This window comes from Dermacentor albipictus, chromosome 4 (genome assembly GCF_038994185.2).
Source record: "Dermacentor albipictus isolate Rhodes 1998 colony chromosome 4, USDA_Dalb.pri_finalv2, whole genome shotgun sequence".
Classification (NCBI taxonomy): Eukaryota; Metazoa; Arthropoda; class Arachnida; order Ixodida; family Ixodidae; genus Dermacentor; species Dermacentor albipictus.
The window spans coordinates 44,428,025-44,446,846 of NC_091824.1; the positions used below are offsets into that span (position 1 = coordinate 44,428,025).

The following is an 18,822-nucleotide window of genomic DNA, read 5'->3' on the forward strand; positions in this document are numbered from 1 at the left end:
GAGCATTGGCCTACTCACCTGGCTGTTTATTCGCTATCTTATTGAAACAATTTTGAAACACTTCATACAAATGCATTGGCTCATCGTCGTTTGTCGCCATGATAACACCAACATTGACACTCTCGACCTAAACAAGTGCGAGAATCGGAGTAGAGGTCGCTGCTGATCAAAAAACGTCCAAGATGGCGTCCCAAAATTTTTTGTTTGTTTGTTTTAGTTGCTAATGGCGTTGTTTTTGTATGTTTATTATCAAGCTTCTTCAAATAAAGCCTGTAGTTTATTAAAGGTGCTCAACAACTTTCGGCCTACGTTTTTAAACAATTTTTTATTGAACATCAAGCAAAAATTTATATGACACTGCTGCGCTTGTTTTTAAAACATTACGTAATACTTCTTGCAAACTAAACATTTTATATTTCAACAATATAATAAGAAATTTTAACTTTCAGGCATACTGTTTTTATTCAAATGATTACTAACGCAAACATAAAATAGCGACAGTGTAACGCGGCGCTAGTCACCATACTCGGTGTTATGGAAACTTCAATGCGACTGCCATTAGTTGTAACAGCTGCTTGACTGTTCGGTCTAGGTGGTCGGTGAAAGCTCGCTGTGCTCGAGAAAGAGGATTTTGTGATTTCTGTGTCCGCAAGTGCTGCTGCTGTACTGTTTTCGGGATGCCTTTTACTGATGGATATCAATTTCCAAGTGACGACGAGTTAAATGTTCAAGAAGTCAACATCTCGACGCCCGCACTACGTGCGGGAGCTTACTATTTTGGAAAATACTGCGAAGAGCCAAGCAAGGTAGTATGGATGCAACGGCCGTGTGCATTCTTCAATCACTCAAATTTTCGTAATATTAGGCCTGTAACGAAAGCATCTATATAAACCGCATGGTATGTAATGTTGAAGCTTCGCAACTGTCGCCTTGGAATGCACATACGTTGACTAGATCACCTTGAAGAAGTCGAAACTGCCTAATGTGACCTTCCGTTCCGTAAAGGCCGAAACCGGCACATAGAATTTATCTCAGGCTTTTGTAGGATGGTTCAGCGATGAGTGCGTGTCACCGCATAAGGTAGGGCGCAGCAAAAGCAGCGGGGGTTTCGCCTGGACAACGTGGTCGAGTTATCTCCGAATGTCGTCTGCAGGCAGTGCTTTCAAAAGAGTCGCCGTTAGCAAGCGAAACGACAGCCTCGCGCTAGGAAACCAAGCATTGGCGCTACCGCTGAAGTAAATTTTGCTCGACACATCTTTCAAAGCCTGCGAACGTTTTTTATATCGTCTATAACTAATGAAGCTATTTGTTGTGAGCGTACGGCGGCGCCGAATACAGTGCCACATGTCCCGCCAGGCTACTTGACCATCGGAGTGCACCTTACGGCACTTCCTGCACCCGCTGTTTTTCAGATCGTTTGCTTGATTACGCGCAATCCTTAAATCACCTTACGCATTAATACAGCGTGCTTCAGCCAACGTGGGAGGAGTATTTAAAAAATCACCGCTTAAGTACTCCGTACAGATGGTTAACCAGCAAGGCTGAAACGTGCGCCCCCTGGGTTAACCCCGGTGTTTCATTAAACTACGGCTTGGTAAGCTGCTGGATCCTCGGTACGCAGTTGCTGCTTGCGCTCGGCTGCACGAGCCTGTTCTTGTGTCCGGGTTGCAGCACCGGCACGGCGTAGACGAGCTTGTTCCCGATTCTGCTCGCGGCTCTGCTGATCGAAAGTTTCCTGCTCCTCAGCAGTACGTATGACGTATGGCCTACCCCATAGAGTTTCATATTAGTATACCTAGAGGCAAATCTGGCGCTGCGATCGTTCAACCATCATGGGAATGATGGGAAGTACAGGCTTCGGATTGGCATTCTATTGACTGGCGAACTAGTCTACAAGTATTTTTTTGGCTGTTATGGTTTCGCTCCAAGCGCAATTGCTATAACCTGCAGTGGGACAGTGCAACGCCTTTGTTATGTTGCTCGGAGTGGCGATAGCGCGCTGGGCCAGCGACTGGGACGATGAATGTGTCACGGTGTGGCGTCGAAACCGTGACGAGAAAGCGGTGGCATCATAAACGTTGAAAGAACATGTTTTGAGCGTTTGGACCTTGGTTGGTTAAGTGTGTTAGGTTGACACTGTAGCGTTACGTTCTTTATGAAACTTCAGAATAGGACAAAGAAGGCACTACTGATACAAGACATATACAGTTGTACTTCTAGTGGCTTGAAAATCAAATTTTATTGAGGGCTTCATTATGTGCTCGTTTATGTGCTCATTGACATGCGTGTTTTAGGACTTTGAGAACACAAACTTGCTTGTGGTAGGAAAGTTAGCTGCTTCCGAGCTGTAGTCTAGTGTCGCACAATGGGTACCCGCAAAGCCACGCTGTAGCGCTTCGGAAGCGGTACGCCAATATAAAATATGATGAAGCATACTCGTAGGAGGCCACTAGCGTCCTAGCTAGCACTGCAGCAGATGTGCTTAAAAGTACTTGAAGACGTTCAGCAATCGTGACAGCCGACGCAACCTTTTCGAAAGAGCAAGAGAGTTCGCAAGTGCCTGTCGTCTGCGAGAAAAGTCTCGCGTTTGCAGCGAGCAGGCGTCGTAGCAGATGACACTTTCAGCATTCCGCTCAAGGGCGCAACGCTTTGTCACAATACAACATTTTTATTTCCAGAAATACTTGGTGAGTATTTTTATATAAGTACATGCACGGTTGTTTTGCTGTTGCAAAAATGAATAAATAATTATTCTTAGGCGTTAAATTGGGAACAGAATCGCACAAGTATGGATACCCTGGTGTGTCCTGGTGACAAACCATAGTAAACCATGCTTCCATCTCAAATTCATACAAAGTTTAGGTAGCGTGTTGTACATTACATAACATACTGCAGAAATAAAATTAGATTTTACGCGATAACATTTGAGTATAGCTTTGTTTACTGCACCAGAAGCAAACGCCACTAGTCTAAAGACCGAAGTCAATCCGAAGCCTGTACTTCCCATCATTCCCACGTAGGTTGAGGCAACACTCATGAGAACCCCCATAGACACTAGCGCCACATTTCCCTCTAGGGTATTTATTTAGAAACTCTATGGGCCTACCCATTTCGGAACTGGAAGGAAACTGCAGCGCGCGCGCTTGGCTGAGGCGGAGAGCAACGACGTCACTACTGGCGCACCCAATCGCGCTCTTCTCTTTCTCCTTTATTTTCCCGCGGGCGCATGGGGTCCCTAAATTAGCTGAAGGACCCTCTATAATTGACTGGCTGGCAGGTACATTTACGTACTGGTTTTCGCCTTTCTCACAGCCTCGAATGCCGTCCACAGTTATCCCGTTATGTGCAAATATTTTTATTACATGGGAAAACACGGTTAGATTCACCTTGTCTCTTTAAGAAGCACAGAACGTATTTATTGTACTCTATTGAAGGTTTGTTGAGAGCTGAGTGGGAATCCAAGCCATAAGCCGAGCCCAATTTAAGTTTTACTTGAGACCAAATTTTGCACAGGAAGAAAGAAGGGTGGGGAGCTAAATTTTGCAGAAAGATTTTCAAAAACTAAGCAAAAGGTGACTGCTTCAGATGTGGCATCAGTTAACATGCTGACTTGCACTTACAGTCAATTTGAAGTGTCCTAATGAGAAACCTTAATGAAATGCGAAGTGAAACTAGTTTATGGCAGTTAATAAGACCATTCAGATGTATTGGCTTGCATTGCATAAAACTCAAAGGTTCTGAAGATAATGTGTGCAGCATCAGGTAGCACCTCATGGAAAAACGACCATTTACTGCGACAGCAGTTGAGAGCAGGAAACTGGGTTGGCTGTGCCCATCCATTTCGTCTTGCCATCATCAACATGCCACTATGAAAATTGCATCATCATCAGCCCACCTCTGTGGTACAGTGTGACGTTGGGTGTGACGGTGACCAAGCAGCGGCAGCGACTTGAAAGTGTGGCCCATACAACAAGGTCACGGGACATAGAGCAGCAGCTCGCAACCTATACTGGCAGCTACCAGCCGAACTTTTTCTGTAACTGAGCTTGGTCGCTGTTCTTTGCTTAAACAGTTGAGGACAAGGATGTAATCTGAACCCACATGGGCATAGCCCAATGAATTAGCAATCCAATATTCACATCTCACTTCACCAATTGGCGAAGATCTGACCAAGTTTTGATTTTAAATGCCTTATGGCACTGTTTCTTCTGCATATATGCACATTTATGTATGTGTGTGTGTGTGTGTGTGACGCGAGAATGAGATTGTGGACAGAGACAAACATAGTCACCCGAACACTGCCTTTATTCATCATCCACCTCTTTCTCCACTATTGCACCATGCCATACTATTGTGCAGTTTGTCATATATATATATATATATATATATATATATATATATATATATATATATATATATATATATATATATATATATATATATATATATATATACACATACATACATATACATACAGTATGGTATAAATATTTGGGTGTTCACCTAACCAAAAACCTCTCCTGGACAGACCATATTGCAGCCGTTTGCGCAAAAGCTTCAAGGACATTAGGTTACGTACGTCGTAATCTGGGTAATTCACCTTCCAACATCCGCAAATTGGCCTATCAGACATTTGTTCGACCACAGCTCGAGTATGCATCATCCATTTGGTTGTCACATCCTACATACTTAATCGACATGCTTGAATCAGTCCAGAACCAAGCTGCCCGTTACATTTCACGTAATTATAGCCATCACTCCAGCGTAACGCAAATGAAACTCGATCATTCCATACAGCCTTTAGTTCTTCGCCGTAATATCGCTCTGTTATCCTTGTTTCACAAATATGTTTATAATGCCACACAATCCACACTACATATCCAGATCGCCTCGAACACGTCTCGTCGATTAAATAACCACTTAAGTTTTCCGCGCATGTACGGTACGACACATGCTTTTAACTTTTCCGCACTCCCTACGGCCATTCGCTTGTGGAACAATCTGCCTGATCACATTGCTTCCGAGTCAGATCAAGAAAAATTTCGTCATCTCTTACACGAGCATTTTTCATAATAGCACTTACAAATCACTTTATCTTGTTTCTTACACTTGGCAATCTGCTTCGAACTTCTTGTGATATATATGTTTCTTTTTGCTATCTCGCTCTTGTGAATTGCTATGTTATGCTGCGTCGCATGTTCACTTGTATGCCCTGTATATATTATTGCTTTCTTGCGTCTTTTTCCCTAAATATCACTTCAAGAATTGTACTCCCTGATATGTTCATTTTTTGTGTATTTTGCTTTCTAGTATTAGTGCCTTGTGTTAAGTTTTACTCATTTTCTTAAGTGTACCTTTGTGGCCTTTCATTACTTCAGTTGTTCCTGTTTCATGTTTAGTCTTGGTAGTAATGTTAATGAGCCCTGTATTGAGGTGTATCTTTTGTATAGCACTTTAGAAGGCTGCTTACTCTTTTTTTTCTTTGATTTTGTAACCCCCCCTTACACAATGCCCCCACGGGGCCTGTAAGGTATTCTAAATAAATAAATAAATATTCCTATGTAAATTTTTGGAGAGCTCCTAACAGTAACAGAGATATATGAAAACGCGATGCTTAAATTCCACCCTCAATGTGAATGCCCTGCTTGTTGCTCTTTTTGTAGCTTTTTATTTTTTTCTGTGGTGCATTTATGGTAACCTGAGAAGGCTGCCATCTGACAAGCATTTCCGAGAGCAAGAAAGAATCAGTGACCGCGTGACCGGGACGTGTTAACAACCGTTACTCTCCAGTTTACTAGAACAATGGAAGGATGCGCATGTGTGCACAAGCTTTCACTTAAACGTAACTCGTCAGTAGTTCATCCAATGGCTGGTGTCTTTGAACTGTTGCATGTGTCATCACGCCATATAATTGTGGCATGATTGAGGGAGCCTCGAAAGCTACAGGAGAGAGTGAACAAACCTTGATGCAAGAGTTCATGCTCCCTGTTGCCTGAAGTGGAACAAAATTTAGCTCACATAGCAGCATTGTTTACAGATTGCAAATGCTTTTTTACCATGTTTCAAGAAGTGTTGCAGTACCCCTTGAAAGGTGTGCTAACATGACATTTCTGACTTCTCTCCCTTTCTTTCTTGTTTTTTTTTTTTTTGCTTTAAGTTAAGGTCCTTGACCTTGACACACTAGAAAAACTACTTGCAAGTCTCGTAGCAGCCTAAATAATTTTCTATGATTGCTTTTCCACGAACCACTTTCGGTTTCATTCCTCGATGGTGTATGAGTGATCACGTTGAAGATGGTCATAGGGTAGCAGAAGATTGCAATGTCTTAGCACTCACTTCAGTTAGTTCTGTCGTCTGCTATGCTGCCACATCGGGCCACACAATCAATAGCATAGCAGACAGCCGAGTGAGAACCAGAATGTTGCAATGACCTGCTTCCACGTGACAACCTTCTGCACCACAACTTATGCAGCTCCCTGGAATGAAGCCAAAAGTGGTTAGTAGAAAAGCTGTCATAGTAAATTATTCAGGCTGCTCCAAGGCTTGCGAGTAATTTTTCTAACGTTTCGAGGCCGAGGACCTTCATTTAAAGCACGAAAGAAAATGAAAAATTGAAACTGTCATGCCAGTACTCATTTAAGTGCAGTGAACAAACGTGCCCAAAAACGCATCTTGTCGAACCAATCATAGTACACTGACTCTGTGTGCTGCATCAATTTCATTTTTTTTCCTTTAGGAGTTCATGCTTTGCCGGAAAGAGGAGAGGGACCCACGCAAGTGCCTCGCTGAAGGCAGGCAGGTGACCAAGTGCGCCCTCGAGTTCTTCCGCAAGGCGAAGAAAGCCTGCCGACCGGAGTATGACGAGTACGCACACTGCCTCGAGTGGAGCAGCAGTGAGATGCACTACCACCAGTAAGTTCCTCGACAGGCGTGTGCCTAAAGGCCAAGTACAGCGAATTTGGGATAAAGTGGTTATAAATGAGTAGTGTGTACACTGTTGAAGCAAAGCTGCAGGACTGGTAAATAATTGTCCAAACCTACTGCAATATCTTAGTGGCCATGGCATTTCGCTGCTGAGTTCAAAGTTGCTGGTTTGATCTTAACCGCCTTTTGAAGGGGCGGGGGGGGGGGGGGGTGAAATGTAAGAACGCTCGTTGGTGTGCCCGCTACAGTGTGCCTCGCAATCACATATTTGTTCTAGCATGCAAAACCCCAGTATGTAATTACAAATTTTTGTAAGTGCAAAGTATTTTTTAAACATTAACAGCTGTTATACAGCAACTAAGCAGATAGTGCAAGTACACTGTGGTTAGCAGACATGGCACAGATCCCAGCTGTGCTTGGCCTCTGAAATGTTCAGCTCGTAATGGCTAGTGCCAGATCTAGGAGGCTCTGAGCAGGCGTTGCAGTGATTTTTCAACATTGCAGGTTCGGCATCATTGCAGAATTGTGCAACATCAACGGTGGTGCTATATTTTGTATGCGATTAGCATTCTTTGGGAACTTCACATGCTTTTAAGGGAACAACTAACAATCTAGCTGTCAGGCTGGGTCTCCAACCATTTTCCTGCCAACTTGGATCACTCGGTAGTTCATGGTCTAATGGGTACAGCGTTTGGCTGCTTTGCTGAAGGAGCAGGGTTCATAACTTGGGTCCCTGGGTATGTGCTGCTCTTCATTTTATCATTTTCATGCTAACTTGGTTATGACTTTGAAGTGGCCCCAACAAAAAAGTTCATTTCCTGACATTTTGGAACCAACTTTCTTCCTTCTTCAGGAGGGATGACGACGGAGATGTTAAAGTGCAACTTTTAAACTTTCATGGTCTGGTGGGGGAAGGGAAGGGGGGGAAGGGAGAGGTGGAGGAGGGGTTGGCTACCTGAGGGTCGTAGGCCGGGCGCTGTCTGGGATGGTTCTGTGCTTATCACGAATATAACCTGACGTCAGGTTTCCTTTGGCATGGTTTAGGCTGTCGTCTTTGTTGGTTGGTCTCAGTTGTAAGAATTTTGGTTTCTTTAAAACCTTCAAGTATCCAAGAAGAAATCATAATCCCCTCCCCCACCAGACAACGAAAGCTTAAAAGTTGTGCCTCGACATCTCTGTCATCATCCCCTTTGAAGGAGCAGAGTTCATTCTGAAACAATGGGAAAATAAACCTATTTCTTTTAGTTGGAGCCACTTGAAAGTCAGAATTAACCCAACAAGACAGGCAATTCTGTCAAAATATTTAGCTTCAAATTGTTGAGTCACTGAGCATGTATCACTGGATGTGTGCCGCTCGTCAATCGTGACACAGTGATCATGCTATGCTAGCACTGCATGTTCATTGGGAAGGGCGAAAGAGGAACTCTACTGCATACATGCCTCATACATGAAGCAATTCATTGGTGTCAATACAAGTGTCGCTACGTTGCTTCAATCCTATAGTAATCTCATTAACATAAACATTCATCTGTGAGATGGGGTTCTGCCGGAATTTTTTTTTTTCAGTTTCAGTATCTAAATTGTTAATTCTTGCTTGATTTTTGTTACGCATCTAGTAATCTAAAATTTTGCACGGAGACTGCTGCGTGTCTTACAGTATTTGAAACTGGGCTTTCTATGCGGTCTCAAGTTTTATTGCAGTTGACCTTTAACCCTTTCTGGTCTATAACAATTCCTGCACAAACCGTAATGTCTTGCAGGAAATATCTTACATCAAGAAAAAGAAACAACAAAGTTATTTTCAGAAATGAGAGTATCAGCACTGCTAATTCATCATTTGTCAACTTTGTGCAATGGATAAATATGGCTCTCCCTGAAATTTCACAACTGTTAATGCATCACAGCTTCTTAAGGCTAGGTCTCTGCACTTTATTTTTGGAGCCTGCTGTCTAGTAGAAAACCTACCTTGGATGTTATAAAAAGAGTCTTTAAAGGGACACTGAAGGCAAATATTTTGTCAGCAGGGACTGTTAAGATGCCATTCCAGGAACCCCGTAGTTCATTTTTCTTTAAGAGAATGCTTATATAAAGAGAATATAGCGTCTGAAGGGTCAACATTCCTTTAGCACGGCTCAAATCCCCCACCACTAGCGACGAGGTGTGACGCTGTATATGCCATCATCACCCTTTACAGCCACCAGTGAGTGAAGTAGCAGTCAGTGCTATCGTATTTTGTGTAAAATGCAATGGCCCAGCCAGAAACCAAGTGAAGACACAACAGACAGCATCCCAAGGCGTTACATGGATGCGGCGCATTGCTTGTCGTCCTGAAGTTCGCATGGCAGCCCACCCATTACCGCCTGTTTGCCTAACAACATGACAGCAACTAGTCTGCCCACTTTGATCTGAAATCACTTTTGCTGCTTGCTCTTCTCCATGACAGCAAGAAGTAAATGGTAAAATGAGCCTTCGCTTCATCTCAGTTCACACTGAGTACAAAGCATCTGAGATTGCACGTGCGCAGACAATCTCAGAGGCCAGAGTCATGAAAATGTTTTGATTTCTAGTTATCAGATGTTGCCACAACATGTACTGCGGGCGGCATGAAATACGTTTTTACTGGCGATGATGGCATAATAAAGCTAGATGTGTGATACGCTCTTTTTAAAATGTTGGCTACACGGCATGTTCCAGAGTTGAGTAGAAGTGGTCAAGTAGCATTTTCTTTCATCTTATAATGCAATACAATGATATCTTTAGTATCAGTGGTTTAGTACCAGTGGTACAATTATAATGAAGAGTTGGGCATCATCAGGCTAATGCAGTAGACTCCCTTTAAGACGAACTCAAAGGGACCATGAAAATTTGTTCATCTCATCTGAAGAATAATTGGCAACATGACTAGGCACATCCATATATCTTACTTAAGTAAATGAAGTAGACTTACAATGGGGAAAAATGACATAAAAAGCTTTCATTTGGCTGAACTTAACAGAAAACTGTCTTCAAGTGGTACTCTTGCTTGCTTTCATCCAGTCCATGATGGATGTTTGTCGCTTTTGTGTAAATCGGTCAGCAGCCACAAATGACGTCATCTGACCTAATGACCTTAAAAATCCTTCTGTGCCTTCGTGCTGCTCGAAAAAGTTCACTAGGAAGTTCAAGCAAGCATCTGTCACCTCGCAGGTCATTGAGGCAGATTCCGAGCTAGCGAAAGTATGAAGGAGCGTGCTGAGCACGCGGCAAAGGAACACCACCTAGAGGAAAATCTAGGTGACGTTGAGAGGTGGGGAAAGAGAAATGAAGCAAAGCTTCAGCGGAGGTGCGTTCGGTTGACTTCCTCTAGCAGTTGCTACAGGTTTTGATTGCAATACGGACATACCGGCTTCATCTTGTGATAACATCGTGCTTGCGCGCCATACACTGTGTGTGCGAGTGAAAGCATGTGATGGGGAGCAGACAATGATGGCTCAGTCTCATGTGCGTAGAGGAAGAAAGGTGGGAGGAAGCACGCTGTATTCTCTCGTGCACATGGCACTGGGGTAGGGGAGGGAGGGCATTGTTGTGCTGCGGCCATGCGCGATTGCACGGGCCTTATCTTGAAAGCAATCTGCTTGGCCTGATGGCTCGTAGCCTTGCATGCGCTGTGTTCTCACCACTCAGTTTGCTTAAAGTAATAGACAGCTCGAAGGTCACTTCGCTCGCTATTGCTGGTGGGAGTAATCGCAATGCAATTACTCCTATCGGCGCATCGGGGCACCCTAGGCTCCAGGATCGGTAGCAGTGGCAGTCACTCCGAATGTTCATCTTAACCGAAGAGTACGTCTGGTGGTTCGTCTTAAGCAGATTTCTTTTGCATTGAGTCTATGGATAACCAAACAAACGTTCCCATGTTGTTTGTTATATGCAAGAATTCAGCTTAACCAAGTTCTTCTGAACACGAGTTCACTGTACTAAAACGACCTGGTAGACTCCTAAATAGTGTCCTACATTTACTTTGACTTCTCGCTTACTGAAGCTTTATTCTTGATGATATTGATACCGTATATGTTTTCGAGTATTAATCTACCACTTTCACCTCACTTAATATCTGCCTCTATTGTCCCTTTAGATAATCTGTGGCTATATTCGACGCTATTGTGATTGTGAGTTAAGAAATTTGAAGAAGCACATACTGCTTTCAGTGCATCGAGCTTTTGTCAATTCATGAGAAACAGCTTTGATTCATTGCCAAAAAGACTGGTGCCATTTAGTCTGTGCTGGTCTTCAGTGAACCTCACTGAGGCCAATTTGTGTCACTAGATGTGTGCCAGTAGGTGTGTGCCGCTCTTCAATAAATGTCTGCCGCCAACTTGGGTAGCTAGGCGTGCGCCACTGGTAATCTGCTGCTCTACAATGAAGAAAAAGGTCCCTTAAATTTCTACGATGCTGAGCGGAATTGAACCCATGTCACGAGGGTCCTTCAAGGACAGCAACCTGACATATGAGCAAGCTGTGCCACAAATGCATCGGATGTGTGCCAGTTTCAGTGGATGTCTTTCACACCCATGTTTCAGCAGGCTGCATCATGAATAAATCGGTGTATGTGGCACTCTTCAATGAACCTCTCACTAACTTGGGTCACCGAGTATGTGCCACTGTGCGTGTGGCAACCGAGGGCATAGCTTTCGGCGTTTACCGGCACTGGCGAGCCACACTTCTCATCTCGAAGGCCACGTGCGGACTTCTCGGCGGTGCCACTAGATGGCGTAGCATGTCCAGAAAGAACGCGAGAAGAGCCAGGTTGCTGCGCGATGGGTTCATCATCGTTCGCACGCACCAGTGCACCATGCACTTCTAAAGCTGCGCAAAGGCTTCGTGGCGGTGACGCTAGATGGCGCCGAGTGTTCTTAGGGAAGCGCGAAAGAGGAGTCCCACTGCAGTACACGTCTCGCACATAACCTGTATCAAATAAGTTGTGTGGCTATATTGATCCAATGCTAGCATTTGCTTTGGCAGTCATCGTGGGGTGGGTTCTGCCAGAATTTTTTTGCAGCACAAAAATTTAGGGACCTCAAGAAGTTTTGTGGTCTCGCTGCTGTTGTGCTAGCTCTGGAGTGTAACCAAAACACTGTTTCACGTGATATAGTATCCTCTTGGTGATGAATCAATCTGCAAAATGAACAGGGAAATTCATTCCTCACGTCGAATCAGGCACTTCAGAGCGCGAGCAATGTCCTGCCTATTAAATGTGTGCCGACTGCAGGGCAAGCTGTAAGGGAAATTTTTTATTTCTTCACTTTTGGTATCAAAAACATCTACTTTTGCGAGCCTTTTGTGACACGTCCGCTTACATTGTGGGCATAAATTATTTTATGCCGGCTGCTATATATTTACACTATGAAATTAGGCTGTCTACACTGCTTAAAGTATTGTTGCAGTTGGCCTTTAAAGGAAATTTTTCAATGACTTCCTATTCTGTACCATAATGCAAAGCCTACCATACAAAGTGTCTATGCTTAATGTGGTTTCTTTTGAAAGCAAGCAGTAAATTTCAGAACAGAATTTATTAGTCTGCACAGTCTCTTTAGATTGTAACGAACACTCGCAATGCTGGTTACTGGACAAAGTGGCAATACCATGCCAGTAAATGTGAGAAACTGGAAGCACGTAGGGCCTCTGAAGGAGTGGTTGCTTTGTGTTGAACACTGATGTCCCCACTAGCTATCCTCAGTATATAATCGGTTGCATAAGTAGTAGCTTCTACGTCTTTTTCTTAGAGAGTCAGCAATAATCTAGCACGTTTCCAACAGGCAAAGTCTGTGTAGCGTGTGTACGTCTCGGTTGACACTACTGCCTTTTTTAACATTGCAGTAAGGATGCTGCACTGGTGTTAGGTTGAAGGCACAACGCATTTCCAACATCTTGAAATAGACAGTGGCCTTCATGTCACTCTCATAACATGACTCAAACTTTTGTAAGTCATCGTTTCAAAATTCTTGAAAGTCTATTGATGAACCGGTCTGTCTGCACAAAGGCGGAGCCGCGTTTCAACACAGCATGCTTATTGCTGTTATCGATAATCATGAACTGTGTTTTACAAAGCTTAAAGCAGTTGTCGATACTAAGAATCATGGAATCAAATTGGAAGGGGCACTACAACTTATACCAGTAGAGTATTCCTTAAGTTTTTTCTTGGAAAGGAATTGGTTTCTAGTAGTGAAAGTGGATGGCTGGGCCTCCCCTTTTTTCAATTTTGTGCCGAAAGCACAGAGCTGGAACGTCGTTCTGATCTGGAAGATCTCTTTTTTTCTTCTTTCTTTATTCGATTCAGGCAGTTTTGGTGCAGGAAGAGTTTGCAAGACTTGTTAGGTTGACCTCGGTGCCTCTAGAAACCAGTGTTAATTCTTTCATAAGAAAATATTAACTAGGCCCCACGTTAATGTCAAAATCAGTGAAATCTCAGCAATCTGGTGCGGGAACTTTAGAGCAATGGTGCTGCCGGTCTTTCATACTGAGCCTACCCTCATAAACAGAGAGAAAAGTTCACTATTGCGGAAACATAGTTTGCTAATACAGCTTTACTTAATAATTTTTTTTTTTCTGTGTTCCTTTAGTAGCACAGGGAGAGCCATTCAAGAGCATTTAGCTAATGTAGCCCTCAAATTCACCCTAGGTTGTTAGGGGGGTAGCACATACAGTCGCGATCAAGAGTTTTGGGACCACGGCACCAGCAAAAAAATTAAAATATATTCAAGCGCAGCTCCACGGCCTGGAGTTGGTTTAATACATTGTATTGGTAAAACATGCGCGCATATATGTGCACTCCTGATTTCAGCTGGAATGCCCAGGCTGCGAAAAAAAGAATAAATCGCAGCACTTTCGGTCCCCAAACTTTTGGTCATGACTCTACGTACCTGCCAACTCACCCGAATTTTTTGTCAATTTTGCAAATTTGGGCTTCTTTCGTGATTGTACATATACTGCATCCGCTCATACGAAAAATAAATCCTGTTCACAAAAATATTTGGAAGTAGCCCTGAACCACTTTCTATTGAAGTGAAGAAGGGCATTTGAGTGAAAATAGGCTATTTCAGAAATACTTTTCCACAAAAAGTACTTCAATGCGTTCAGCAGAAGCAGTGTTATTGGCAATCAAACACGACCTCCGCTGTGATCCTGTTCCTTCTTCAATGCTTTGCACTGCAAAGGAGACAGCAGAGTGAGGCGTGCCTGCATTGCTGAGCCCTGTAAATGTCATCACGGTGCACAGTTCGAATTTCATTTTGGTTGTTAACTAACATGTCATGACTTCTGATTTTGGCACCTACAATGCACTAAATATAAGCCAAACGCTGCTGTGCTCAGCAAGCCACAGGGCGCTTAGCTAGTGGACTCGTGGCGGCACCCTGCAGTAGCCGCGATACCTACGCTACGTAGCTTACTGCAGCTGCCAATAGCAGCCGCGTATGGGAATACACTTTATTACAAAATAAAGCATCCAGAAGAGAATGAGGTGCAGGCTTCTGTTGAAAAGAAAGTGTTTCAGATAAAGGTGACTTCGCGATCCGCTTGCGAGCTCTACGCACCGCATACAACAGCAAAACTTGGCTGAGATGTTCACAGTAGCTTATGCTACCCATGGACTATGGTATTTAACTAAACCCGAGGGGTGGTTCAGGGCCTCTTTAAAGGGGTCCTGAAGCACCCTTTCCCGAGTTGTTGAGTTGTTGAGCTAGGGTACATACACGGTGGCTGCCATCGAGAACAAAGTGTAAAAGGACATGCTGTTATGTTCACTGATAGCTTTCCTCCCACATTCTGTTTCTGCATTGGCAATAGCATCATGTCGGCAGCTGACAGACCCAATAAGCCTACCCACATTCCCGTTTCCACTCACGTTCACATTGTCATTGGGCATTGTCACAAGGGCAATGTTTATTGCTGCACTCGAACACATTACCTGCCTTCCTAATATGTAAAGGCTAATATTGCAGCCTGCTGATGAGTAGTCTAGAAATACAGGTGATGTGGTGGTGCTACCATTCAAAGGGGCCATAACAACAAATTTTAAAGCTTGAATTATGCATTGCATGGCAAACTTTATGCATGCCACAGCAAGCTGGTGAAATTTGAGTGCATTCGGTGTAGTAGAAAATTTGTATCTGAATGTTTAATGTTGCTGTTGAATTGTAAAGCAGTCTGGCGACACTGAGTGATGGTAAAATGATTTGGTTCCCCTGAAAACGGCTCCCTCGGGTGACAGAAGGCAGTCTCGAAGGCCGTGCTTTTGTATACTGCAAACACCGGAAGTGATTGCAGATGTGATTGCAGGAGCAGTATATACATCATGGCTGCCATGCATTGTTTTGTTTTGCATGTACGTCTCTGTACATGTGGGCATTTGGTTGCTGGTTTTTGTCGCGAAAATGAAGGTATTGCGGCCATACCTCGGTGGCACCACCCTTGCTGCATCGTTGGCAACCAGAGTGTGTGGAGCAAGACCTCCGATGTGGTCTTGAACTGTTTCAAAGCAGATGACACAGTGGTGGCCCCTTATTTCCTGATGTCACACAGTCATGAAAAAATGGTGGTTGCTATTGGTGGGAGGGGTTTAGAGGCAGCGATTTCAAGTTGAAATTTCAAGTTAAGTGTGTGCTGAGAGCCACATTTGTTTTGTGTGTGTGTGTAACCATATTGGGCCCTCTACTCTGAGTTACAAATAGACATACAGACAGACAGATTTATTCGACATCATGATTACACAATGTCATAAAAATGGGCAAAAAGCCAAAGGAGCGCGGTTTGACAAAGGCCAATGTTCACTCTAAATACAGGCTACTTAAGTTGAACACATCTGTTAAAAAAGAAGATTTGGCATTACAGCGTTTAATAAGTACAAAAACAGCACTTACAAGCATAGTTCACAATTCACTTTAATAAGTAGTACACATCTATGAAACAAAGATTTGAAATACAGCAATTAAGACGTAATACAAAAACAGCACTTGCAAGCATCTTCACGACACAGGAATGGGAAGTAGCAATCCGAAGCAAGAACCCTAACCTGACAAGATGACATTTATACAAAAAGTTCGCGAGTACGGAGGAAAATAGAATATAAGCATTCCAACACAGAGAAAGAAAACAATAAATCACATAGCATTGTCAAGTGAGTTGAGTAATGATCGTAGTCTGTAATTTAGTGACTGTGCACCGTAGTTGGTTCGTGTTTTTGGAACGCACCATGTTTCGTTATGCTGTGTATGGTAATCGTTAGTATTTCTTGGGAGGTTAGATATTTCCCGAACCAAATTGTTGCCCTGTGTTTTTGCTTCCTATATATCGCTTAATAGTAAATCATTGTAGATGGAATTTATGGTTGTTATTCGAAGGCTGTTAAATAATGGTTCTGTGTGAACTAGGCGCAGTGCATTAGCAATTGCACAAACAGATTTTTTTTTTTTTTTGCTATATCGACCGCTTGGTAATTTTGGTCGGGGTGGTACTACCCCAGACCAGGTGGCAGTAGTTAATGTGCGATAAAAATAGCAAATTGTATATCAGCACCTTAAAAGTTTTCTTGGCAAAGAAAAATGTAATCTTGTTAGCATGCCTACACCTTTGGCACCCTTTTTGGAAATGAAATGAACGTGATTATTCCATGTTAGGTGTGCATCAAATATAACTCCAAGACTATTAGTGCAGGGAGCAAGTTCACTTATCGAAGTACCTATAATGAGGTCACTGTTAATTATGGCATTTTATTTCTTGCTTGAAATAGCACGGCTTTAGTTTTAGTGGATTAATGGTTAATGAGTTGAATGAGCTCCATTTGTGTAGCTTATTAAGGGCATGATTGCAGCATGGTACAATTTCGTTAGTATTAATGATGGCATTAATATAAATATTAATATAATAAATATATTAGTGGTATGATTTAATTAATGTAAACATTAAACAGTAAGGGTCCAAGGATACTTCCTTGTGGTGTCCCAGAGTTAATTTCCATAGTGTTAGAGGTATGAGGGTTGATGATAACCTTGCAGCGATATTGTAGGTAAGTTTTTAGTAAATCTAGAAATACTCCCCTAAAGCCATAATCGATAAAGTTCTGAATGCTTTAGAAAAGTTACGACACCTAGGGCTAAAAGCTTGTTTAGCAGTCAAGATTAGTTCTTTTTGGTTTAATAGTGCTGACTATGCTGAACGACCCTTGCGGAATCCAACTTGGGAATTTGTCAGTATGTTATGTTTGTTACAAAACGTAGTTATTCTATCGGTAATTAACTTTTCTATGCCCTTTGAAAACACGGGAAGTATACATATTGGTCTGTGGTTCAACAGTTCTTTCTTATCGTCACCTTCAGAGAGGAGAAAAGGGGTTAATCAAGGGGCCTGCTTTTATTAGTCATATCATAAGAAGCCAACAAACACTGACACCAAGAACTAGGTATGATAGTCGGAAAGACTAAGTATATATCACATTCATCCTGATACCAGGTATCAGTAAGCATGATGACGTCATGTGAAAAACCAAAGCAGGAAATAACGCAGTTCATCCTGTCGGACGACCGTCTTGTGGCTCCTTCAATGTACCAGCCCCTTCCGTTCCACTGTGTTTTCAATGCTGACTGCCGCGCATTGTTCCTAGTTGGGTTTGAGGCAAACCACGGGCAGCAGTGACAGATATGAAGCTTGAGCCCACCTGGGTCTGCTTTGTAGATGTCTTCATCAGCTGATGGACACATCTGTTCCTCTACTGTCCCACAACAGCAACCTTCACGGTAAGAGCACCGACCTGGTGCTCTCACCATGATTGCGAAGTTAGCCATGTTATGTGGCTTAAGTTTTAGTACAATGCGTACAATAGTGTATCATATGAGAGACCCACGGTACGCGACCTACTCGTTAGCCACATAGACGGTGCAATTGTAACAAATGGTTGGATTGGTGACTCACATCGGTGAACATCGGTGACTTTGCATAATACACTGTAGAGACCATCGTAGCAAGATGGGAGCTTCCCAGTGTAACAGATGCCTGTAACCACAATGTATGACGACAAATGTTTATGGAAAATTGTTACTGTGGTCAAAATGTAACACTGATGCTCTGTTTTGAAAGTGGTGGCTGTTTTTTTTTGTTTTTTTTTTCAGTCTGCCTTCTTATGTTTCCTTACTGTGCTCAGTTTGTGCTCTAATTTAAATGGATCGTTTGTTCTTTTGCAGCTGCCGAAAAACCCAGGCCGCATTGGATGGCTGCATGCTTGACAAGCTGGGCATTCAACGGCCGCACCTTGGGTACTTTACGATGCCTCGTGTTCACCACACCGAGCGACCAAGGCCGGAAAAGGGTTACCGTGACGACTACCCTGCGACGCCGAAAGTGGAAGATGACTTTCCCAGGCCGCCTGCAAAGCACGGCTTGCGGTCCATCATTTCGTAACCGTTGGAGGTACATTGTAGCACACCTGCAATAGATCTTCAACATCGTTACTAGCGGATAGTTGTAGAAAATATGGACATAAAGCTTCTTCAGGTTGAAGAGGGCTGTGTCTATTGCTCCTTTATTTAAATGGTAAGATATACATCTTTGGCAGTGTTAGCACTTGCAGGTAGTGTTAGGTAGTGTGGACATAAAGCTTTCTCAGGTTGTTATAGCCTGTTAACTTTGGCACGTACCCACAAGGGGTGATCGGCTGTGGTTCACTACGTAAGCAGACTGGAATGGCATCATCCTTCTTTTGACTTCATAGTATTAGTACAATTTGTGAAAGGTAAGAATAGTCATTCACCCCAGTGTAGCATGAAGCTGCAAAGGAGACCCACACTAGTTTCTCAGAAAATTTTGCGGATTCAGAAAAAATTTGTCCCGGTCACGGGATTGAACGAGAGTCCAATGCCTGTTAGTTTCCTT

General features: G+C 43.1%; 2 protein-coding genes across 3 annotated transcripts in view; one reads left to right on the forward strand and one right to left on the reverse strand.

Annotated features, from left to right (window-relative positions):
• Window positions 1–172, reverse strand: part of LOC135907152 (transcription factor 12-like) — a 182,108-nt gene extending 181,936 nt beyond the window's left edge. For both annotated transcript variants that reach the window (XM_070536907.1, XM_065438814.1), the window contains exon 1: window positions 19–172. In XM_070536907.1, the coding sequence (XP_070393008.1) occupies window positions 19–100 (82 nt within the window). In that variant the 5' untranslated portion in view covers window positions 101–172. The remainder of the gene's footprint in view (window positions 1–18) is intronic.
• A 387-nt stretch (window positions 173–559) lies between these two features.
• ND-19 (NADH dehydrogenase [ubiquinone] 1 alpha subcomplex subunit 8) lies at window positions 560–18,450 on the forward strand. The gene is made up of 3 exons (XM_065438817.1): window positions 560–806; window positions 6,737–6,912; window positions 18,135–18,450. The coding sequence occupies exons 1-3, from the start codon at window positions 678–680 to the stop codon at window positions 18,349–18,351; spliced, it is 522 nt and encodes a 173-aa protein (XP_065294889.1). The 5' UTR covers window positions 560–677; the 3' UTR covers window positions 18,352–18,450.
• Window positions 18,451–18,822: the final 372 nt, after the last annotated feature.